Source organism: Chanodichthys erythropterus, chromosome 23 (assembly GCF_024489055.1).
Source record: "Chanodichthys erythropterus isolate Z2021 chromosome 23, ASM2448905v1, whole genome shotgun sequence".
NCBI lineage: Eukaryota > Metazoa > Chordata > Actinopteri > Cypriniformes > Xenocyprididae > Chanodichthys > Chanodichthys erythropterus.
The window spans coordinates 20,924,402-20,951,116 of record NC_090243.1 but is presented as its reverse complement, the minus strand read 5'-3'; the positions used below and the strand labels follow the sequence as shown (position 1 = coordinate 20,951,116).

General features: G+C 34.7%; 1 protein-coding gene across 2 annotated transcripts in view; it reads left to right on the top strand.

Moving 5' to 3' along the window:
- The window catches only part of scn5lab (sodium channel, voltage gated, type V-like, alpha b), a 201,226-nt gene extending 178,569 nt beyond the window's left edge, over positions 1-22,657 (top strand). For both annotated transcript variants that reach the window (XM_067377647.1, XM_067377646.1), the window contains 6 exons: positions 5,442-5,714; positions 7,452-7,505; positions 7,592-7,733; positions 7,810-7,910; positions 8,563-8,833; positions 14,850-22,657. In XM_067377647.1, the coding sequence (XP_067233748.1) occupies positions 5,442-5,714; positions 7,452-7,505; positions 7,592-7,733; positions 7,810-7,910; positions 8,563-8,833; positions 14,850-16,081 (2,073 nt within the window). In that variant the 3' untranslated portion in view covers positions 16,082-22,657. The remainder of the gene's footprint in view (positions 1-5,441; positions 5,715-7,451; positions 7,506-7,591; positions 7,734-7,809; positions 7,911-8,562; positions 8,834-14,849) is intronic.
- Positions 22,658-26,715: the final 4,058 nt, after the last annotated feature.

Below are 26,715 nucleotides of genomic sequence, written 5' to 3'. Positions count from 1 at the left end.
ATTCAGAGGAAAAAGTCAGTACACTGAGATGTAAACTTAATTCTTTAAAAAAGTCAGAATAATGAGATGTAAACTTATAATTCTGAGGAAAAAGTCAGAATAGTGGGATGTAAACTTAGAATTCTGAGAAAAAAAGTCAGAATAATGAGATGTAAACTTAGAATTCTGAAGAAAAAGTCAAAATAGTGAGATGTAAACAGAATTCTGAGAAAAAAGTCAGAATAATGTGATGTAAACTTATAATTCTGAGGAAAAAGTCAGAATAGTGAGATGTAAACTTATAATTCTGAGGAAAAAAGTCAGAATAGTGAGATGTAAACTTAGAATTTTGAGAAAAAGTCAGAATAGTGAGATGTAAACTTAGAATTCTGAGAAAAAAAGTCAGAATAATGAGATGTAAACTTAGAATTCTGAAGAAAAAGTCAAAATAGTGAGATGTAAACAGAATTCTGAGAAAAAAGTCAGAATAATGTGATGTAAACTTAGAATTCTGAGAAAAAAAAGTAAGAATAGTGAGATGTAAACTTAGAATTCTGAGGAAAAAAGTCAGAATACTGAGATGTAAACTTAGAATTCTGAGGAAAAAAGTCAATAGGGAGATGTAAACTTAGAATTCTGAGGAAAAAGTCAGAATAGTGAGATGTAAACTAAGAATTCTGAGGAAAAAGTCAGAATAGTGAGATGTAAACTTATAATTCTGAGGAAAAAAGTCAGAATAGTGAGATGTAAACTTAGAATTTTGAGAAAAAGTCAGAATAGTGAGATGTAAACTTAGAATTCTGAGAAAAAAGTCAGAATAATGTGATGTAAACTTATAATTCTGAGGAAAAAGTCAGAATAGTGAGATGTAAACTTATAATTCTGAGGAAAAAAGTCAGAATAGTGAGATGTAAACTTATAATTCTGAGGAAAAAGTCAGAATAGTGAGATGTAAACTTATAATTCTGAGGAAAAAAGTCAGAATAGTGAGATGTAAACTTAGAATTTTGAGAAAAAGTCAGAATAGTGAGATGTAAACTTAGAATTCTGAGAAAAAAAGTCAGAATAATGAGATGTAAACTTAGAATTCTGAAGAAAAAGTCAAAATAGTGAGATGTAAACAGAATTCTGAGAAAAAAGTCAGAATAATGTGATGTAAACTTATAATTCTGAGGAAAAAGTCAGAATAGTGAGATGTAAACTTATAATTCTGAGGAAAAAAGTCAGAATAGTGAGATGTAAACTTAGAATTTTGAGAAAAAGTCAGAATAGTGAGATGTAAACTTAGAATTCTGAGAAAAAAAGTCAGAATAATGAGATGTAAACTTAGAATTCTGAAGAAAAAAGTCAGAATAGTGAGATGTAAACTTATAATTCTGAGGAAAAAAGTCAGAATAGTGAGATGTAAACTTATAATTCTGAGGAAAAAGTCAGAATAGTGAGATGTAAACTTATAATTCTGAGGAAAAAAGTCAGAATAGTGAGATGTAAACTTAGAATTTTGAGAAAAAGTCAGAATAGTGAGATGTAAACTTAGAATTCTGAGAAAAAAGTCAGAATAATGTGATGTAAACTTATAATTCTGAGGAAAAAGTCAGAATAGTGAGATGTAAACTTATAATTCTGAGGAAAAAAGTCAGAATAGTGAGATGTAAACTTAGAATTTTGAGAAAAAGTCAGAATAGTGAGATGTAAACTTAGAATTCTGAGAAAAAAAGTCAGAATAATGAGATGTAAACTTAGAATTCTGAAGAAAAAGTCAAAATAGTGAGATGTAAACAGAATTCTGAGAAAAAAGTCAGAATAATGTGATGTAAACTTAGAATTCTGAGAAAAAAAAGTAAGAATAGTGAGATGTAAACTTAGAATTCTGAGGAAAAAAGTCAGAATACTGAGATGTAAACTTAGAATTCTGAGGAAAAAAGTCAATAGGGAGATGTAAACTTAGAATTCTGAGGAAAAAGTCAGAATAGGGAGTTGTAAACTTAGAATTTTGAGAAAAAAAGTCAGAATAGTGAGATGTAAACTTAGAATTCTGAGAAAAAAAGTCAGAATAATGAGATGTAAACTTAGAATTCTGAGGAAAAAGTCAGAATAGTGAGATGTAAACTTAGAATTCTGAGGAAAAAGTCAGAATAGTGAGATGTAAACTAAGAATTCTGAGGAAAAAGTCAGAATAGTGAGATGTAAACTTAGAATTCTGAGAAAAAAAGTCAGAATAATGAGATGTAAACTTAGAAGAATAATGAGATGTAAACTTAGAAATTTGAGAAAAAAGTCAGAATAGTGGGATGTAAAGTTAGAATTTTGTGAAAAAAAGTCAGAATAGTGAGATGTAAACTTAGAATTCTGAGAAAAAAGTCAGAATAGTGAGATGTAAACTTAGAATTCTGAGGAAAAAGTCAGAATAATGAGATGTAAACTTATAATTCTGAGGAAAAAGTCAGAATAGTGAGATGTAAACTTATAATTCTGAGGAAAAAAGTCAGAATAGTGAGATGTAAACTTAGAATTTTGAGAAAAAGTCAGAATAGTGAGATGTAAACTTAGAATTTTGAGAAAAAGTCAGAATAGTGAGATGTAAACTTAGAATTTTGAGAAAAAGTCAGAATAGTGAGATGTAAACTTAGAATTCTGAGAAAAAAAGTCAGAATAATGAGATGTAAACTTAGAATTCTGAAGAAAAAGTCAAAATAGTGAGATGTAAACAGAATTCTGAGAAAAAAGTCAGAATAATGTGATGTAAACTTAGAATTCTGAGAAAAAAAAGTAAGAATAGTGAGATGTAAACTTAGAATTCTGAGGAAAAAAGTCAGAATACTGAGATGTAAACTTAGAATTCTGAGGAAAAAAGTCAATAGGGAGATGTAAACTTAGAATTCTGAGAAAAAAAAGTAAGAATAGTGAGATGTAAACTTAGAATTTTGAGAAAAAAAGTCAGAATAGTGAGATGTAAACTTAGAATTCTGAGAAAAAAAGTCAGAATAATGAGATGTAAACTTAGAATTCTGAGGAAAAAGTCAGAATAGTGAGATGTAAACTTAGAATTCTGAGGAAAAAGTCAGAATAGTGAGATGTAAACTAAGAATTCTGAGGAAAAAGTCAGAATAGTGAGATGTAAACTTAGAATTCTGAGAAAAAAAGTCAGAATAATGAGATGTAAACTTAGAAATTTGAGAAAAAAGTCAGAATAGTGGGATGTAAAGTTAGAATTTTGTGAAAAAAAGTCAGAATAGTGAGATGTAAACTTAGAATTCTGAGAAAAAAGTCAGAATAGTGAGATGTAAACTTAGAATTCTGAGGAAAAAAGTCAGAATAGTGAGATGTAAACTTAGAATTCTGAGGAAAAAAGTCAATAGGGAGATGTAAACTTAGAATTCTGAGGAAAAAGTCAGAATAGGGAGTTGTAAACTTAGAATTTTGAGAAAAAAAGTCAGAATAATGAGATGTAAACTTAGAATTCTGAGAAAAAAGTCAGAATAGTGAGATGTAAACTTAGAATTCTGAGGAAAAAGTCAGAATAGTGAGATGTAAACTAAGAATTCTGAGGAAAAAGTCAGAATAGTGAGATGTAAACTTAGAATTCTGAGGAAAAAGTCAGAATAGTGAGATGTAAACTTAGAATTCTGAGAAAAAGTTAAGGATTGCTAGATGTAAACATAATTCAAAGAAAAGAAGTCAGAATTGTGAGATGTAAACTGAAGTTTATATCTTGCAACTGCGAGATTAAAATTCCCAATTCTTTTTTTGTATATTCCGTGGCATAAACAAGCTTGCATAAAGAAGTAAGAAATAAATCAAAATGAAATTATGCTAATATTTTGTAGATGTTTACATGATGCTTATGTAATGGTATAGTGTGATTTGCTGTTAGTCTGCAGTTCTGTCTAGCGCCAGTGCGAGCAAATTGAATGGCATTCGTTTAGATTTGCACGCTCAGTGAAAGTGAGTCGGAGAGGCGAGGAATTCCCCCTCCGCTGGCCGTAAATCTGGCAAATCAGATTAGACTTCACGCCGCTTTAGAGCGACAGCAGAGAGCCGCGGGTAAAGAAAGTGCTGCCTCATACAGACAGCAGCTTCCTGCGAACACAGCCTTTAAAAAATCATCTAAACCCGCTGAATGAGTCTCAGCACTTTTATATCCAGTAAATATTTCCTGCATGTTGACAATGATATGCTGTTGTTGTGATCATCTCTAGGTTTATTTCATACAGTGTTCAGAAAACTTTACAAAGCACGTGCAGCAGGTGTTATTTAATATTCATCAGTGAATCTCATGAAACCTTTCAAGGATGTTTTATTTCAGCCCAAAATAAAAACAAAAGGAACTGAAACAGTTAGGATTTTTTTTGTAAATATACTGTATATTGCATTTAAATCAGTGTAAATATATTTAGGCCTAAATTTAAGATTTATGTATTTGAATTGGATATAAAATTAATTAACATAAACTAATTTAATATTTGTCATTAGCAAAAATGACTTTTAAATACACAATAACTAAATGAATGAATGACAAATATGAATTACATTGCTTTGCGTTGTAAAATGTGTATTCCAAATGCATGGAAATTTTACCATGGAAATGTTACCAAAATATTTATAGTTATTAAAAAATGTAGTAAAATATCATCAATATCATCATATTATTCATTTTTGATGAATAAAATAAAATTTCATGCAACCTACACTTTTTCAGTTTCATACTTAAAATATATTAGATTGCATAGTATTTAATATTTTTTTTTATTTTTCTTTAAGTTGGACAAGTATGGGTGGCATGAAAAATGTTTAAAAAATATTTATAGTTATTAAAAATAATAAAATAACAGTTTCATATTATTTGATATTATTCATTTTTAATTTTTTTTAATGACCATAAAATATAAAATTTTCATGCAACCTAAACTATTCAGCTTAATAATTAAAATATATTAGATTGTAAATTATTTTAAAATATTATTTTTATCTTGGACAAGTAGTTGGACAAGTATTGGTGATATATATGCACTTTTTATATGCAATTGAAATACATAAATCTTAAATGTAGGCCTAAATATTGTTATATTTTATTTACTTATTTTGCATTATAGTAATGAGAATTTTTACAATGAAAATAATGTTTTATTCCTCCTAAAACTGATTTGCATGCAAATGATTTTAATGTGACTTTTGTGAGATTCACTGTTAAATTGGCTGAAATATGCATTTAATCCTGTAGAGTTCAGCTTTTAATCATGTTCATGTTTTATGAATGGCTGTAAATGACATTTAAACTGCCTTGTCACCCGGCGAACGTTATCAGGAGTTTTAGATCGCTGACACGAAAGCGAAAATGCCAATCGCCAAAGGCCATTCATAAATCACGATCAAAGAGCGATTGACAGCGGCTGCTGTTTGTTTCTGGTGTGAAGTGGATGTGACAGCGCTCTGACAGCTGCTTTGCTTTCTTTGGTAACCAGGTGGTGGTTAACGCTCTGATCGGTGCCATCCCGTCCATCATGAACGTGCTGCTGGTGTGTCTGATCTTCTGGCTCATCTTCAGCATCATGGGCGTCAACCTGTTCGCCGGGAAGTTCGGCCGCTGCGTCAACCGGACGGGCTTCATCTACAACGCCTCCGACATCAACAACAAGACGGAGTGCATGGAGATGAACAGCACGCAGTACTACTGGACCAAAGTCAAAGTCAACTTCGACAACGTGGGCGCAGGTTACCTCGCGCTCCTTCAAGTGGTGAGCTTACTTTTCTTACTCCTTTTCCTTCCCGGCATTCGTTTTCTTCCGGCCGCTGCCCACCTCTGTCTGTCCCAGAGTGCGAATCAATCAACAAGTCAGCGGAGCTTTATTTTTAGCCGCCGCTGGTGCCATTATACCGAACTTTGAGCTCAGCAAGAGCGCTCGCACTTCATTCTTCAATTTAACTTAGTTGATGCTGTAACCTAGCAACAAGTCACTTAGCTCCTTTCCATCAACTTCTTGTGACTTTGCCCAATACAAACCTTTCATTTGCATCTGGAAATAGTCACCCTGAGCCATTCACAAAGACCCGCAATTACCAGTAACTAAGGCAAAAAGACCAACCGTAGTGATTTCATTCACTCATTCACTTCAGATGTGCTTCATTTACAGGAAATCCATATTTGCCCAGTTCTACGTCACTACTTAAATGAGCTTTTCTCTCCTGCTTTATTACAAATCTGATACTTGATGAGTACAAAATGTACAAAAGATCTAAAGATAACGAGAGCATATGTAAAAGAAAGTGTTAATTATCTTTTGAACTCTCTAACTTTGTGCATGTGATGAGTTGGATAAATATGAGTGACATTAAAAATGTATACAAAATACTTATAGTTATTAAAAATAATAAAATGTAGTAAAATATTATTTAATATTCTTTTTAAAATTATTTTAATGGATATAAAATATACAATTTTCATGTCACATACAGTTTTTCAGCTTAATAATTAAAATAATAAATAAATATATATTTATTTTTTAAAAATATTTATTTTATTTAAAAGAAATAAAAAAAAATTTGAATTCATGAAAAAATTACAAAAAATGTATAGTTATCAAAACTAATAAAATGTAGTAAAATACATTTTTGATATTATTTAATATTATTCAATTTTTTAAATTATTTTAATTTCCATAAAATATACATATAAAACCCACACTTTTTCAGATAATTAAAATATATTAGATTGTAAATTATTTAAAAATTATTATTTTTATCTTTAAATTGGACATGAATGGGTGACATGAAAAACATATAAAAAAAAATTTAAAAATAAAATGTTAATATTATTTAATATTATTCATTTTTTAATTATCTTAATGACCATAAAATATACAATTTTCATGGAACCCACAATTTTTCAGCTTAATAATGAAAATATATTAGATTGTAAATTATTTAAAAATTATAAAAAAAAATAATTGGACAAGTATGGGTGACATGAAAAATGTGTAAAAATATTTATAGTTATTAAAAATAAGAAAATGTAGTAAAATATTTTAAATTTCAAAATATTAAAACAATTTTTTTTTTATTAATGACTCTTAAAAAATGTGTACATTTTTCAAGTCACCCACATTTTTTCAAGTTAATGTTAAAAATAATTATTTAAATTAATATTACAAATAAAATAAAGTATTTATGTGAATGTGTCATGATTGAAAGTCGGTATGAAATGGAAGCTGTGCTCATTTTTTCTTCCCTATTGTGTCGTATATCCGAGTGAAACGACTTCTGGAACAAGAACAAATGTAGGGCGGGGCTTGATTTTGTCTGTGGGGAATTGATTGGATGGTTGTGGTCTGCTATTGGTGGATCTCATGTGAGTGACAGGTTGCCCCGCCCTCATCATCAGAGAAGAGAAGAGATGCTGCAGGAGGGAGGTGAAGATATTCTGATTCAAAATTATGAGGAAAATGAATTTAACTAAATATTTTCTTCTTCTCAAGGCTACCTTCAAGGGTTGGATGGAGATCATGTACGCCGCAGTCGACTCGCGATCTGTAAGTACTTCATAATCCTTGTTGTGATTGAAAGCCATATGAAGGTCTTGTCTGCTTATTTCTGTGTCTGTAATCTGATGAAACAGGTGGAAGAGCAGCCCGTTAAAGAGAAGAGCCTGTACATGTACCTGTACTTCGTCATCTTCATCATCTTCGGCTCCTTCTTCACGCTGAATCTCTTCATTGGTGTCATCATTGACAACTTCAACCAACAGAAACGAAAGATAAGTATTAAAACATAAAGGGTGTGATCGTGTTTGTAATGGTGATGGTAATAATAACAGTGGAGTTTCTCTGTACTTAGGTGGACAGGACATCTTCATGACAGAAGAACAGAAGAAATATTATAATGCCATGAAAAAACTGGGATCCAAGAAACCACAGAAACCAATCCCAAGACCTCCTGTGAGTGACTGGATGGATCTTTGATAAAGATGAGCAAATAACATCTCATAAAAATCATAATCTGGGCGGTGATATCAGAAATCTATTATTATATTATATTATATTATATTATATTATATTATATTATATTATATTATATTATATTATATTATATTATATTATATTATATTATATTATATTATATTATATTATATTATATTATATTATATTATATTATAATGTAGTATAATGACCATGCAAAAAATAAACATTTGTCATGTCACCCGCACTTTTCCAGCATATTTTAATTATAAAGTAATTCTATAATATTTCAGCATATTATAAATTTATATATATTTGTCATGAAATTATATATTATATAACTAAAAAATAGTAAAATATATTTTAATATTATTATTAATTTATTTTATAGTTTTAATGAGTATAAAAATTATGCATTTTTTCATGTCACCCACACTTTTTCAACTTAATGCTTAAAATAATAGTTTAAATTAATATTATGAATAAAACAAAGTATAACAAATTCAAACTTTAAAAAAAAAAAACATTGCACACACAAATATCAACCTCTATCTCAAGTGGTTCTCAGTCCATGGATTTTGTTGATTGAGTTTGTGTGTCTTCTCCTCTTCTCCTCTTCTCCTCTTCTCAGAACCCAGTGCAGGGATTCTTCTTCGATCTGGTGTCCAAACAAGCTTTTGACATCTTGATCATGTTGCTCATCATTCTCAACATGGTGACGATGATGGTGGAAACGGATGAACAGTCTCCCAGCATCGAGTACATCCTCTATTACGTCAACCTGGCCTTCATCGTCATCTTCACCACTGAGTGCATCATTAAAATCATCGCACTGCGCTACTATTTCTTCACCGTCAGCTGGAACATCTTTGACTTTGTGGTTGTCATCCTCTCTATTGTGGGTAAGGGGAGAATACTACAATAAATCAAATCAAATATTTCTTTAAAGGTGCAACGGCTTGTCAGCGACAAAGATTGTTAAAAGTTATTAAACTTATTTACACTTTTTTAGCTTAATAATTTTAAAAAATATATCAAATTGTAAATTAATACATATTAAATTGTAATTTAAGTTGGACAAGAATAGGTGACATGAAAATGTATCAAATATTTAGTTATTAAAAATAATAAAATATAGTAAAATATGTTTCATGTGATGAATATTATGCATCTTTGAATTATTTTAATGACCATAAAATATACACTTTTTCAGTTTAATAATTTAAATATATATATTAGATTGTGTTTTTTTTAAATATTTAAATAATTATTTTTAACCTTAAGTTGGATAAGTATAGCTGACATGAAACATGTATAAAATATTTATAGTTATTAAAAATAATAAAATATAGTAAAATAAAATGTTCATATTATTTAAAATTATTATTTTTTTTAATTATTTTAATGACCATAAAATATACAATTTTCATGCCACATTCACTTTGTATAATAATTAAAATATATATTAGATTTTACATTTTTAGAAAATGATTTAAATTATTATTTTTAATCTTAAGTTGGATAAGTATGGGTGATTATTTTTATTAAAAAATGTTAAATGTAGTAAAATACATGTTTCATAGTATTTAATATTATTCATTTTTTTATTATTTGAATGCCCATAAAATATACCACTTTCATGCCACATACACTTTTTCAGACTAATAATTAAAACATATATTAGATTGATAAACTATGAATGACATAAAAAGTATACACATATTCATATAAAAATAAAAAATATTTCAGAAATATATTAGTTTAATCATAATGTTTTTAACTTAATGTTAAAAACAATTATGTCAAAATAAATTAAATTAGTAATATCTCTCTTTGTAAGACGCAGTAGCTTTACCGTTTAACCTTGGCATTACATATCAAGGTCTAAAGACATTCAGTGCAATTTTGTAGCTCTTCACCTACTAATAAATAGGCAGTCGATGCTTAAGTGATACGACGAGGCGATTTTCAGGCAAGGCGCCCCGCATGACCCTGATGAGAGAAAGAGGGAGGCCAGAGGGGTTAACAGGCGCATGGAGTGGCCATCTCTGAGAAAGGGGGATCGTTTAAGGTGAAGGTAATTTCAGCAATCACGGCTGTCAGCTCCGGTGATTGGCCTGTGATTGAGCTGTCCGTCCGCTGAGGGCCGCTGGCGTCAGAGCTAAAAGCTTGACATGGTCTCGTGCCCCGACCCCCTCCTCCGTCTGTATCTCAAGAGGGTTAAAAGCTTAAAGACGCACGTAACAAATGTAAAAACGAGCAATTTAACTCTTAAGTGGCACCAACTTGACTATAAATCAAGAGTGGTCATGGTTAGTAATTGGTCTAGTCATAATATGGCGTCTAGATTCGGGACCCTCACATGAATGTCGTTCTGAACCCATGTGCAGTTATTTTTCCATGGAAAATGAAAAGTATCTTCTCTGGGATGTTTTGAAACTGGACAAACCCAGCAATTGGGTTGTTTTAACCCATCAATTGGGTTGTTTTAACCCAGCAATACAATTGGGTTGTTTTAACCCAGCAGTTGGGATGTTTGAACCCAGCAATTGGGTTGTTTGAACCCAGCAGTTGGGTTGTTTGAACCCAGCAGTTGGGTTGCTTGAACCCAGCAATTGGGGTGTTTGAACCCAGCAAATGGGTTGTTTGAACCCAGCAATTGGGGTGTTTGAAACCAGCAGTTGGGTTGCTTGAACCCAGCAATTGGGGTGTTTGAACCCAGCAATTGGGGTGTTTGAACCCAGCAATTGGGGTGTTTGAACCCAGCAATTGGGGTGTTTGAACCCAGCAGGTGGGTTGTTTGAACCCAGCAATTGGGGTGTTTGAACCCAGCAGGTGTGTTGTTTGAACCCAGCAATTGGGGTGTTTGAACCCAGCAATTGGGTTGTTTGAACCCAGCAATTGGGGTGTTTGAACCCAGCAATTGGGGTGTTTGAACCCAGCAATTGGGGTGTTTGAACCCAGCAATTGGGTTGTTTGAACCCAGCAATTGGGGTGTTTGAACCCAGCAATTGGGTTGTTTGAACCCAGCAATTGGGGTGTTTGAACCCAGCAATTGGGGTGTTTGAACCCAGCGAATGGGTTGTTTTAACCCAGCAGTTGGGTTGCTTGAACCCAGCAATTGGGGTGTTTGAACCCAGCAAATGGGTTGTTTGAACCCAGCAATTGGGGTGTTTGAACCCAGCAGTTGGGTTGTTTGAACCCAGCAATTGGGGTGTTTGAACCCAGCAATTGGGTTGTTTGAACCCAGCAATTGGGGTGTTTGAACCCAGCAATTGGGGTGTTTGAACCCAGCAAATGGGTTGTTTGAACCCAGCAATTGGGGTGTTTGAACCCAGCAAATGGGTTGTTTGAACCCAGCAATTGGGGTGTTTGAACCCAGCAATTGGGGTGTTTGAACCCAGCAATTGGGGTGTTTGAACCCAGCAAATGGGTTGTTTGAACCCAGCAATTGGGGTGTTTGAACCCAGCAATTGGGTTGTTTGAACCCAGCGAATGGGTTGTTTTAACCCAGCAGTTGGGTTGCTTGAACCCAGCAATTGGGGTGTTTGAACCCAGCAAATGGGTTGTTTGAACCCAGCAATTGGGGTGTTTGAACCCAGCAGGTGGGTTGTTTGAACCCAGCAATTGGGGTGTTTGAACCCAGCAATTGGGGTGTTTGAACCCAGCAATTGGGGTGTTTGAACCCAGCAGGTGGGTTGTTTGAACCCAGCAATTGGGGTGTTTGAACCCAGCAATTGGAGTGTTTGAACCCAGCAATTGGGGTGTTTGAACCCAGCAATTGGGGTGTTTGAACCCAGCAATTGGGGTGTTTGAACCCAGCAATTGGGGTGTTTGAACCCAGCAGGTGGGTTGTTTGAACCCAGCAATTGGGGTGTTTGAACCCAGCAATTGGAGTGTTTGAACCCAGCAATTGGGGTGTTTGAACCCAGCAGTTGGGTTGTTTGAACCCAGCAATTGGGGTGTTTGAACCCAGCAATTGGGGTGTTTGAACCCAGCAATTGGGTTGTTTGAACCCAGCAATTGGGGTGTTTGAACCCAGCAATTGGGGTGTTTGAACCCAGCAAATGGGTTGTTGAACCCAGCAATTGGGGTGTTTGAACCCAGCAATTGGGGTGTTTGAACCCAGGAATTGGGGTGTTTGAACCCAGCAATTGGGGTGTTTGAACCCAGCAGTTGGGTTGTTTGAACCCAGCGAATGGGTTGTTTTAACCCAGCAGTTGGGTTGCTTGAACCCAGCAATTGGGTTGTTTGAACCCAGCGAATGGGTTGTTTTAACCCAGCAGTTGGGATGTTTGAACCCAGCAGTTGGGTTGTTTGAACCCAGCGAATGGGTTGTTTTAACCCAGCAGTTGGGTTGTTTGAACCCAGCAATTGGGGTGTTTGAACCCAGCAAATGGGGTGTTTGAACCCAGCAATTGGGGTGTTTGAACCCAGCAATTGGGGTGTTTGAACCCAGCAATTGGGGTGTTGTGTTTGAACCCAGCAATTGGGTTGTTTGAACCCAGCAGTTGGGTTGTTTGAACCCAGCAATTTGGGTGTTTGAACCCAGCAATTGGGTTGTTTGAACCCAGCAGTTGGGTTGTTTGAACCCAGCAGTTGGGTTGTTTGAACCCAGCATTTGGGTTGTTTTAACCCAGAAATTGGGTTGTTTTAACCCAGCAGTTGGGTTGCTTGAACCCAGCGAATGGGTTGATTTAACCCAGCAGTTGGGTTGTTTGAACCCAGCAATTGGGGTGTTTGAACCCAGCGAATGGGTTGTTTTGACCCAGCAATGCAATTGGGTTGTTTTTACCCAGCAATTGGGTTGTTTGAACCCAGCGAATGGGTTGTTTTAACCCAGCAGTTGGGATGTTTGAACCCAGCAATTGGGGTGTTTGAACCCAGCAATTGGGTTGTTTGAACCCAGCAATTGGGGTGTTTGAACCCAGCAAATGGGGTGTTTGAACCCAGCAATTGGGTTGTTTGAACCCAGCAATTGGGGTGTTTGAACCCAGCAAATGGGGTGTTTGAACCCAGCAATTGGGGTGTTTGAACCCAGCAAATGGGGTGTTTGAGCCCAGCAATTGGGATGTTTGAACCCAGCAAATGGGTTGTTTGAACCCAGCAATTGGGGTGTTTGAACCCAGCAATTGGGGTGTTTGAACCCAGCAATTGGGTTGTTTGAACCCAGCAATTGGGATGTTTGAACCCAGCAATTGGGATGTTTGAACCCAGCAAATGGGTTGTTTGAACCCAGCAAATGGGTTGTTTGAACCCAGCAAATTGGGTGTTTGAACCCAGCAATTGGGGTGTTTGAACCCAGCAATTGGGATGTTTGAACCCAGCAAATGGGTTGTTTGAACCCAGCAATTGGGGTGTTTGAACCCAGCAATTGGGTTGTTTGAACCCAGCAAATGGGTTGTTTGAACCCAGCAATTGGGGTGTTTGAACCCAGCAATTGGGGTGTTTGAACCCAGCAATTGGGTTGTTTGAACCCAGCAGTTGGGTTGTTTGAACCCAGCAGTTGGGGTGTTTGAACCCAGCACTTGGGGTGTTTGAACCCAGCAATTGGGTTGTTTTTACCCAGCAGTTGGGTTGTTTGAACCCAGCAGTTGGGTTGTTTGAACCCAGCAATTGGGTTGTTTGAACCCAGCAATTGGGGTGTTTGAACCCAGCAGTTGGGTTGTTTGAACCCAGCAGTTGGGTTGTCTTAACGCAGCAATTGGGTTGTTTTAACCCAGAAATTGGGTTGTTTTAACCCAGCAGTTGGGTTGCTTGAACCCAGCGAATGGGTTGATTTAACCCAGCAGTTGGGTTGTTTGAACCCAGCAATTGGGGTGTTTGAACCCAGCAATTGGGGTGTTTGAACCCAGCAATTGGGTTGTTTTGACCCAGCAATGCAATTGGGTTGTTTTTACCCAGCAATTGGGTTGTTTGAACCCAGCGAATGGGTTGTTTTAACCCAGCAGTTGGGATGTTTGAACCCAGCAGTTGGGTTGTTTGAACCCAGTGAATGGGTTGTTTTAACCCAGAAGTTGGGTTGTTTGAACCCAGCAATTGGGTTGTTTGAACCCAATAGTTGGGTTGTTTGAACCCAGCAGTTGGGTTGTTTTTACCCAGCAGTTGGGTTGCTTGAACCCAGCAATTGGGTTGTTTGAACCCAGCAATTGGAGTGTTTGAACCCAGCGAATGGGTTGTTTTAACCCAGCAGTTGGGTTGCTTGAACCCAGCAATTGGAGTGTTTGAACCCAGCAATTGGGTTGTTTTTACCCAGCAGTTGGGTTGTTTGAATCTAGCAATTGGGTTGTTTGAACCCAGCAATTGGGTTGTTTTTACCCAGCAGTTGGGTTGTTTGAATCTAGCAATTGGGTTGTTTGAACCCAGCAGTTGGGTTGTTTGAACCCAGCAATTGGGTTGTCTTAACCCAGCAGTTGGGTTGTTTTAACCCAGCAATGCAATTGGGTTGTTTTAACCCAGCAATTGGGTTGTTTTAACCCAGCAATGCCATTGGGTTGTTTGAACCCAGCAATTGGGGTGTTTGAACCCAGCAGTTGGGTTGTTTGAAACCAGCGGATTAAAACAAACAAAACATTTAATCATTTTGTTTTAATCATTTAATCATGTGCTTTTGTCATTTTTTAATATAGCTATTTAGGTTTACTTTATTTTTATTTCAGTTTTAGTTTTATTTTTATTTTTTTACAGTTCATCATTTTAGTGCTTTAACAAACTTATTTCAAATTATTTCCAAGGCAATGTTTCTAATTTTCATTTAGTTTAATTTATTTTATTTTATTTCAGCTTTATTTCGAGTAACAAAAATGGTCAATAGTTTTAGTTAACTATAATGACCCTGATGTAAACAAATCATTGTTAGTTCATGTTAACTGATAGCCAATGAAATCTTAATCTTACCATGTCTCTTTCTCGTTGCAGGTATCGTTCTCGCGGACATCATTGAGAAATATTTCGTCTCTCCCACTCTTTTCCGAGTTATCCGCCTGGCTCGAATCGGACGGATCCTTCGGCTCATCCGTGGAGCGAAGGGAATTCGGACGTTGCTCTTTGCCTTAATGATGTCTCTCCCCGCATTGTTCAACATCGGCCTCCTGCTCTTCCTCGTCATGTTCATCTACGCCATCTTCGGCATGGCCAACTTCGCCTACGTCAAGAAGCAAGGCGGCATCGACGACATGTTCAACTTCGAGACGTTCGGCAACAGCATGATCTGCCTCTTCCAGATCACCACGTCCGCCGGATGGGACAATCTGCTCAATCCCATCCTAAACAACTCTCCTGAGGAGTGCGATCCGGATATTCCTCACACCGGCACCAACGCACGAGGAAACTGCGGGAATCCTTCGGTGGGCATCACGTTCTTCGTGACCTACATTATTATTTCCTTTCTCATTGTCGTCAACATGTACATCGCTATTATCCTGGAGAACTTCAGCGTGGCCACTGAGGAGAGCACAGAGCCGCTGAGCGAGGATGATTTTGAGATGTTCTATGAGGTCTGGGAAAAGTTCGACCCAGAAGCCACGCAGTTCATCGAGTACTCAAAACTCTCGGACTTCGCCGACACACTTTCCGAGCCGCTGCGCATCGCCAAACCCAACAAAATCAAACTCATTTCCATGGACCTGCCGATGGTGAGCGGAGACAAGATCCATTGCTTGGACATTCTCTTCGCATTCACCAAACGCGTTTTGGGTGAGTCGGGCGAAATGGATGCGCTGAAGCAGCAGATGGAGGAAAAATTCATGATGGCGAACCCATCCAAGATCTCCTACGAGCCCATCACCACGACGCTGCGGCGGAAACAAGAGGACGTATCCGCCACCATGATCCAGCGGTCGTACAGGCGCCATCTACTGCGACGGCAGCTGAAACAAGCTTCGTTACTTTACCGCCAGATCAACATGCCGGACGCCGCCAAAGAGGACGACAGTTCGCCGGAGAACGAGGGACTTATAGTCTCCATGATAATGGAGAACTACGGCGCCGAAGTTACAGAGACGCTGTCGGCCACGTCTTCTCCGCCGTCGTACGACAGCGTCACGCGAGTGACTAGCGAGCTTTTTCATGCTCTAATCCCGGAGGCCACGAATACGGACCTCAGCGAACCTTTTCCTAGCACAGACAGAGATCGCGAGACATTTCTGTGATGACGGACGGATGGACGGACATCATTTCCTTTGTTTACCGAATGTAAAATAGCTCAGATGACACAAAATCGAAGGTTTTTGTAGACGAAAAACTGTTTTATTTCTCTTGTGGTTGAATATACAAGGGGAATGTTATGGAAGCTTGTTACTGCCATGAAATAAAAAGTAAAAAAGGGAATTGCGACTTTTTATCTTACAATTCTTGAATAATTTTTCTTGCAATTGTGTGTTTATATCACACAAATCTGACTTTTTTTCTCAGAATTGCATGATATAAACTCACAATTGCGAGTTATAAAGTCAGAACTGCATGAAAAAAACTCGCAATTGCAGGAAAAAAGCCAGGATTGCGACATTATATCTAGCAATTCTGACTATAACTCACAATTCTGATATAAATCTCACAATTCTCAAAAAAAGAAAAAAATTACGAATTGCGACTATATGTCGCAATTCTGACTTTATAACTCAATTCTGACTATAACGTAATTCTGACTATATGTTGCAATTGTGACTTTATATCTCATAATTCTGACTATATATCGCAATTCTCACTTTATATCTCATAATTCTGACTTTATAACACGTAATTCTGACTATATGTTGCAATTCTGACTTTATGAGATGAAATTATGAGTATAAATCTCACAATTCTGAAAAAGAGAGAAAAAAGTCAGAATTGGGATTATCTCGCAATTCTGACTTTATATCTCATAATTTTGACTATAACATAATTCTGACTATATGTCACAATTCTGACTTTATATCTCATAATTCTGACTTTATAACATGTAATTCTGACTATAACATTTAATTCTGACTACGTCGCAATTCTGACTTTATATCTCATAATTCTGACTATATATCGCAATTCTCACTTTATATCTCATAATTTTGACTATAACATAATTCTGACTATATGTCACAATTCTGACTTTATATCTCATAATTCTGACTTTATAACATGTAATTCTGACTATAACATTTAATTCTGACTACATGTCGCAATTCTGACTTTATATCTCATAATTCTGACTATATATCGCAATTCTCACTTTATATCTCATAATTCTGACTTTATAACACATAATTCTGACTTTATATCATAATTCTGACTATATGTCGCAATTTTCACTTTATATCTCACAATTCTGACTTTATAAGTCGAAATTATGAGTTTAAATCTCACAATCTATCGTAAATCTCGAATCTATATCTACCAATTCTGTCTTTTTTAGATGCAATTATGAGTTTATATCACGCAATTCTGACAAAAAAGTCAGAATTGTGTGACGCAGACTCAGAATTGTGAGGAAAAAAGTCAAAATTCTGAGATAAAAGGTCGCAATTACCTTTTTTGTTTCTTTATTTAGTGGCGGAAACAAGCTTCCATAGAAAGTTGCTCTTTGACCATGCACACGTCAACCTTCACAGTTTGAATGCATGAATGAGATCCGTAGTTGCGATTAATTATCATATATAACACATTTTAATCAAAGTCTGCCTGACCGTACAGTAAAGGTCTTACTTAAAACGGCGTGATTCCTTTTAAGATTTGAGATTATTCGTAGAATGCATCCATGTACATGTTATCGGTCTGTCATAGGTTCATACTTCACGCCGTTTTGGGAAGCATGACGATTACCTCTTTCTGTGTCGCTAGCGATGAAGAGGCAGCGGTAATAATTGACACGGTTGTTTGCACTTTCTTTTCGCTCACCATGTTTTTTTCCGTCGTCGCCCAGACCGTTTTCTCTCAGCGTCGTCATTACAAGGTGCAGTTCATATCGAGACGACTAGTAAAAGACAATCAGACATGGTCTCTCGCTTAAAACTTCTAGCAAACGATTGCACATGCTTCTTTTCGAACGATCAATCGCGCGACACGTTTGTTTCTATTGTGAAGTATTTATTTTTGCATGTGGAAACTGCATGGTATGGAGGGGTAACAAGAACACTTTCTTTTTAAGGCTGAAAATAATTGTTTTGCACACTTATACGTTCAGCAATAATTTGCTACATTTAGGTATAACGATAATGATATTTATTGGACTTAAAAAGGTGTCAAAGTTTCTACTGTAACGGCCTCCAGCTGTAACTGTGGCTTATTATATTACTAGTGAAGATTATAGCACATGTGTTTTTCTATCTCAAACTGACACTAGGAGATCCGTCCGCGTGAACGCGGGTTGGCAGGTTTGGTGAAGGGCTGTTTTATGTAGCAATAGATCCCAAGTGTGCCTGCTAGAACTAAATCCTGTGTTTATCACTCATCTTTGCTCATGCATTTGTTTTGGGTTTTTGTAAATCATCAGAAATAGCATCAAACTCAAACCGTGCCACTGGTGTGTTTAGAAGAATTGAGTTCATGGAAATTAAGCACTTGTTTGATGAGAGATTCTGTCAAAAATAACAGTAAAACTGCAGTAAATGTTAACATGCAGTTGAACAAAACATTCTGAAATTTATCATAAAAAAATAAAATCAATTCAATGCAAGCAAACCTTTCCAAACTACCCTACTGTGCAAAAGTTAATACTTAAATGATACTTTTATTTATCATGGATGCACTAAATTGATCAAAAGTGACAGAAAACATTTATAATGTTACAATGTTTCTTGAGCAGCAAATCAGCATATCAGAATGATTTCTGAAGGATCATGTGACACTGGAGCCTGGAGTGATGCTGAAAATTCAGCTTTGATCACAGGATATTAATTACATTTTACTATATATTCACTTTGAAAACAGTTAGTTTAAATTCTAAAAATATATCACATTTTTACTGCATTTTTGATCAAATAAAAGCAGCCTCGGTGACTCTTTCAGCAACATTAACCGACCCCAAACTTTTGAACAGTAGTGAATATGAATATCAAACTGATTTAATACAACAATAAAACTCATTTTTTAAACCTGAAACTTGCTGATTACCTTCACATGTAAAAGCGAAGCTCATGTTTCAGTGTAAAGCGCTGTTGTGTGTCATGTGACAAAGTGAATTGTAAATAAGTATCAGATGTCACTGTGTACATTTGCATAGATGAAATGGCACTGACTCAACGCCGCTTTAATTTATAGGAAAACTGATACGTGACAGGCCTAAAACACAACGGCTCATTGGCTGAATTAAACTCAAGTTGTGCTTTTCTCAGTTTGGGGTTTGTTTGCATTAGATTTGAACACTTGAACATGGACTTTATTCATGCTGGGCGCCACATTTAATTGGGCAAAAATGAAATAATTTGTAAATGATCTGCAAAGATGTTTGTTTAGTCGGTTGAACAACACAGTATAATACATTGAGGCTCATTTATTAAACGCCAATGAATTTCTAGGTTAATTTGTATTGCATGTGACCATTTAGAAGGATTTTAGGATATATATATATATATTTTTTTTTTTTTTTTTTTTTTTCTTTCCAACCCCTTGGTTTTTACATCTGGGGTCATAACAGGAATGATTTACTCAGAAACAGATCCATTGAATATCTTAATTTTATATGCATCAAATGAAATATGGCGTCCAGACTGGCTAAAATCCATCGGCAAGAGCTTCATTTGGATTTAACATGCTTAAAACAGACATTTCTGTCCATCAAATCAAATTTCATTGATGTTACAGCAGATTTATGGAGCATTTCTGTTGTGAACGTGTCTGTTTATCATTCCCAAGTCTACATGAAATCAAAATGTACATGTTCCTGGTTTTTGTGTGAATGATTCATCAGTGTTTCATCCAAATGTAAAAACTTTCCTTTAACGCTGATTCAAATTTTTCAGTAAGAATATAGACATTTTTCACCATATTCTGTTTCACTCGGAAATTACAGAAGTAAAATGGGCAGTTTCACATTGACAAATGTAATGCATATAAAAAATAATGACGAACGAGCTAATTCTGGACGTAATTAGCAACATCTGGACTGTGTGTGATGAACTGCCTTTGGTCAAACTCTATTTGCACAGGAGAGGAGCCATACATTTCTGTGAGGAGCTGTAGTTGAGACGTGACCTGGTGCGGGTTCATGCCGTTGTTTGTTTCTTGACGTGATGCTTTCGGATGGCTCGTTCGCCGTGGAAGCGCAGCAGATTTGCTCTGACGTTCAGACCTCCTTCTGTTGAGCTCAGTTCTCTCTCCTCGTCAAACAAAGCCAGAGTCTTTTCTCATTACTGTAACAATCATTGTGCCCAGAATGAAGCACACAGGCTCTGTTTCGAACCCTAGTCTGCTGTCTACATAGGCATCATTCTGAACGCTCTAGGGTGCAACTCTAGGGAGATAATCATACAAATAAACATAAAATTTGATGACTTTTAGTGAGACTTTCCACTGTTGAATGAATCGAGCGATTTATGTATTAGAATTGCATATAAAATTTCCATTACAAAATTTTAACATAAACAAACTAATGAACTTAACATATTTGTCAGTCAAACCTAAATGAAACAGGTCAGCTTTCTGTAATAGTTAAACTGAATGTGTTTTAAATTAGCTTTATATATTTATCATCAATAAATCCACTTTTAACTAATTGAATGTTGCTTGTATAGCCATATTTTAACCAAAAATTTTCATAATTTATCACATTTTTTCTTTTGTCAAATCAACTTAAATAATTAATGTTGTTCAGATAACATAATATTTTGAGTTTCTGTTGATTAAAGCAGTCGCCTTCATTGTATAAACTCAAAACAACCCATTTGATGTTTCAAAACAACCCATTCGCTGGGTCATAAACAACCCATTTGATGTTTCAAAACAACCCATTCGCTGGGTCATAAACAACCCATTTGATGTTTCAAAACAACCCATTCGCTGGGTCATAAACAACCCATTTGATGTCTCAAAACAACCCAACCGCTGGGTCAAAACATCCCATTTGATGTTTCAAAACAACCCATATGCTGGGTCAAAACAACCCATCCGCTGGTTCAAAACAACCCATATGCTGGGTCAAAACAACCCATCCGCTGGGTCAAAACAACCCATTCGCTGGGTCAAAACAACCCATATGCTGGGTCAAAACAACTCATCCGCTGGATCAAAACAACCCATCCGCTGGGTCAAAACAACCCATTTGCTGGGTCAAAACAACCCATATGCTGGGTCAAAACAACCCATTTGATGTTTCAAAACAACCCATTCGCTGGGTCAAAACAACCCAATCACTGGGTTTGTCCATATTTAACCCAACTTGGGTTGTTTTTAACCCATTATTTTTTTTAGAGTGTGTAATTCAAATGGATGGAAATTTTATATGTAATTCAAATACATAAATCTTATGCATATCATATAAATAAAATAATGTCTTAAATTACTGTCTATGTAGGACGCTCACGTGTTTTCAGAACAGAGCCGGAGTTCTTACATTAATGACATCCCAGAAGAAAAATTAAATCAAAATGACAAAATCTCAAATCTTTCCATAAGCAAAAACATCCATGGGAATGTTGTAATAAGTCCTAGATCATACACGCGTTTAGGAAAACCTCCATCTGGCAGGATTTCAGGAGGTTCACAGAAAGATGGTTTCATTAAAACTATCAGAGACGATGGAAACACGTCCAGTGAAGCTGAGACGACTGAACCACCACTGCTGGCCGAAAGCATCACATTAAATGAAATCTTAATTAACAAACACAAAATGGGATGGAAGATGCTGAACTTTGAGCGTTTCTTTCCATCCGGTCTGAGCTGTAAAATCCCGTCAGTAAATCACCGATTGGACACGACTATAATGGTAAAGAAACTCTATTATATGATACGAATGTACGTCACGCCTCTCGTCCTCCATCGTCTTTATTCTTCTTTTCATGCATTGATGCTGAACTTCTGAATATGATTCATGCAGTATGTATTTTATCACCCACAAATTAAGCACAGGGAAATTTTTCTATCTACTGTTTGTTTCGAAACAATACAAATTTGTGCAATACAAGAGCAGATATGGTAATTAAAAGGCATATTTTATCTATGCTTTATATATATATATATATAAATATATATACATGTATGTAATGTAAAAATATCAGTTATCTTGAAGCAAGTGTATTTTATAATGTTAGACTTTGCTGTATTTACTTGCTGTTTTTTATTTAGATTTTTTTTTTTTTTTTTTTGTAAGAAAAAATTCAAATGATCAACTTTGCGCGAGGAGTGTGTTTGACGACAGCTGATCTGGGATCAGGTTTCCAGAGGTTAAAGCCGCAGTACAGAGGACCAAACAGGTCCTGGGTCAGTTTTTGGAGACCTGCTTTCCCAACACATTAATCCTCAGAGTCTGAGGACGGGACGACACCGGAACATTGGACGCCTCCAGTCATTTTGTGCCTGTTTATTTATTGATGATTTGTTTTGTACACTATTAGGACTTGCATGCAGCAGTATGGGACTTTTCTCCAAGCGTTTCAATTCGTGGAATCTCCCCTGTTTGTTTGGAAGCGACATACGGAATAAATGGGAAACTGTAGTTCTCGTCACGAGGACGTGTTGTTGGAAAGACGAGGAAAGAGGAATCAGCGTTGTTGCCAATTAGAACACCATGTATATCAATAGTCAAATAAACAATAGGATTCATTCTCTGTGATCTGGAGTCAGTCATTTATACACACTCTATATGAGTATACAGAGTTCATTCATTGTTCAATTGTTTTTCTTTTCATACTTTTAGTTTTCATGGTAATTTTACTTACGTTTTTAGCCATTTCATTATGTGCTTTTGTCATTTTATTTATTTATTTATTTTAAATATTGCAATTTAGGTTTTAAGTTCATATTTTTTCACTTCAGTGTTACTTTAGTTTGGTTAATATTTGTAATTAGCTTTTATTTTAATATTTTTAGTTGTCATGTTCATTTTAGTTTCATTTTAGTAATTTCATTATGTGCTTTTTTCATTTTATTTATTAAAATATTGGTTTAATTCATTTTTATTTCAGTTTTAGTAAATTAATTTTCCACTTCAATGTTATTTTTGTTTAATTTTTAGTCTTTTTCATTATGTGCTTTTGTCATTTTATGTGTTGTTTTTTTAAATATTGCAATTTATTTTTATTTCAGAGTTGATAATGTTTCACTTAAGTGTTATTGTAGTTTTAACTTTTATTTTTTCATGTTAATTTTAGATAAATTTTTAGTCATTTCATTATGTGCTTTAATTTATTTTTTAATTTAGTTAATATTGGTGCTTTAACTCAAACTTTTAATTTATTGCCAAGGCAACATTTCCTTCAAAATTAACTAATATTTATATTTTTTTAACTAATATTTATATTTTATTTTAGTTCAGCTTTATTTCAATTAACAGAAATATTTTTAACTTTAATTTTAGTTAACGGTAATAACCCTGGTTCACTTAAGGTACACACATATATACATATATATATATATATATATATATATAAAATCTGAATCCAAAATCACATTAGATACAAAATATCAAAGTGGCATTTGTTTTTAAAAAGGAATAAAGAACAAAAACTATTTCTAAGTGAAACATTTCAGAATAAGTTTATTCATCAAACAAATGCTATTCAGTTACAGAAGAAATTACAAAAAAGACGACAGATCAAAATCTTCATTTAAGCCTAAATGTATGTTAAATAAATAAATAAAAAGCTGTTGATGAAATAATGTTCAGATGGAGACTCAAGTGAACAAACAGACTGTAAAAGTTACTGAATTGCACTTGAAATGCATTTAAAGTCATTATTTTCGCAGATGCTTTTAACCAAAACAACTTACAGTTTCTTCAGTCCCTCTGGAGTAAAGACATTAAATCATCAAATACTTCGACAAGTACTTTTCTTTTGAGTGACAAAATCCAACTTTGACTTCATGTGGTTTTAAATGTCTTGATCAAATAAATCTAAAAGAACAAAAACACTGAGTCTAAAACAGTGTGATGAACAGCTACAGAGAAAACTGATCTGCGTTTGATTCATTTCAGTGAACTGGTTCATTCGGACAGTTAATATACTGTAAATAAATAAATACTAGATAAAATATCCAGGCCATTTGCAGTGATTTTAATTTATAACGTTTTTACTGAAATTTATTGAAAACATTTCAAATAAATAAATCAACATAAAATTACATTTATAATCACTATACACAAAGTTTGGGATCGCTAAGATATTTTAACGTCTCTTCTGCTCATTAATGCTGCATTTATTCGCTCAAAAATACATTAAAAATTTTTATATATTTTCACAATTTAAAATATCTGTTTTCTATGTGAACATATTTAAAACTGTAATTTATTTCTGTGATCAAAGCTGAATTTTCAGCATCATTACTCCAGCCTTCAGTGTCACATGATCCTTCAGAAATCATTCTGATATGATGATTTGATGCTCAAGAAACATTTATGATTATTATCAATTTTGAAAACAGTTCACATGTTTGGTGAAACATTTTATTTTTGAAAACGGTGAAAATTTTTATTTTTCATGATTCTTTGATGAACAAAAAAGTTCAAAAGAACAGCATTTATTTGAAATCGAATCTTTTTACTGTCACTTTTGATCAATTTTTGCATCCTTGTTGAATAAATGCATTAATTTCTTACCCCAAAATGACCTTTGAACGGTAGTGAGCAAACATTAAAAAACAAAACAACACCAAGTGCATTAGTGTGAGGTCTTCTGGTTGAGTTGGTGAAGGTTGTCATGGCATGTTAGTGGTCATCCAGGCTGGATTCCAGTTCTGCCACCTGCCCACGGCCGTCAGCTTCAATCCAACTCCTCAACAACAGCAGCGGATCACGCCTGACTTTCCACAGTCCTGATCAACGCTGGTGGAACAGTGAATACGAAGGGGTTAGATATGAAAATAACATGTTTTACAGTCTGCATTTTGCAAACAAGTAACTATCTTACATCATATTTGTGTGCATGAGGTTGATCTCATGTGATTACTCAATGCAATTGTTAAAACAAACATGACATGATATGTGAGCTCACACACACCAGCTCATGTAATTAAAGCACACACACACTGTACAAAAGCTGTTTGGTTGCATAACACGTAGATTCACATCTCTGCACAGATTTACATCACAAGAGACGTCATCATGCTAATTACTAACCGGACAGACTCGCTGCTAACTAACATCAATCTGACAAGGCGGGAGAGCTTCGACTCTTCTGAGAAACCTGAGGCTTTACATCCCGATTCACACACCAAAACGTGAGATTTCAAAGATTCAATTTAATCTGAAGTATTTCATCTACAGGCCAGTTAGTCTTTGTTAAAGTGGTTAGTTAAGGAGATAAAACCTTTTTATATAGATGCTTTTTATAATATATTTTTATATCATTCAAAAAACCTGTTGGTTTAACATAAAAAAGTAAATTACCTGGTTGCTTTAAAATTTTGAGTTCATTTAAATTAAAAATTTGAGTTGATACAATGAAGGGGATTGGTTTAATCAACAGAAACTTGAAATATTGTGTTAATCGAACAACATTAATTATCTAAGTTGATTTGACAAAAGAAAAATTTTTATGATAATTCATGAAAATAATTTTTTACAGTGTACTTTTAACTAAATATAGTTTTAACCTACTTAAAACTATCAGAAATAGTTTTCTTAAACCGAAATAAAGCTGAAATAAAATTTAAAAAAACTTGAAAAAACAAACAAAAATTAGAAAATTTTGGCTGATCAACTAAAAGAAATAAGTTGACGTAATAAAAAATAAATTATTATTAAACAGAAATATTTAAATCTAATAAAAATTACAAAAGTACATAAAGTTATTAAAAATGAAACTAAATGAAAATGAAAACAAAAATAAAAGCTAATGAAAATATGAATAAATACTATAGTATGAAAACGATTAGGGCAATGACATTAAACACATTCATTTACACCAAATAGAGTAAAAATAGATAAATTGTGATTAAGTTGCAATATAAGTTGAGTCATTTATATACACTGGCGGTCAAAAGTTTAGAATAATTCAAATTTTATACAAATGTTTTTGAAAGTTTCTTCTGCTCACAAATACTGCATTTATATGATAAAAAAATACAGTAAAAACAGTGATATTGTGAAATATTATTACAATATAAAATAGCAGCTTTGCCATCACAGAAATAAATTACATTTGAAAATATATTACAATAGAAACATTTTAAATTGTAATAATATTTATATAATATATATAATAAAATGACAGTTTTACTGTTTTTCAACAAACAAATGCAACTTTGCACAACGTCAAAGAAAACAGAAAATAAAACAATGCATGGCGAAAAAAAAAAAAAATTTTGTTTGTTTTCACTGCACTTTCTGCTTTCTTTTTCGCTATGAACCAAAGCTTTCCGTGATGCTATCTGCACACTTCACTTCTGAGTGCTCTTCTCTGTAGTGATGATGAGGATGTTATTGATGGCTGATGCTTTCATGGCTCAGGTATGTACTGTAATGTACTCAGTACTGTTAGCGAGAGAGATATCATGAGCTGGTGAGACGGAGGCTGTTTATTCCATCTAACAGGATTGATATGATTGGCACTCCATCTGTAAAAGCATAAATGGGAAAGGCAGAGAAAGCAACTCACTTAAAAGCAACATTTCACAACGCCCTGCATGTCCTCTGCCTGAAATATCAATCCAGCCACGC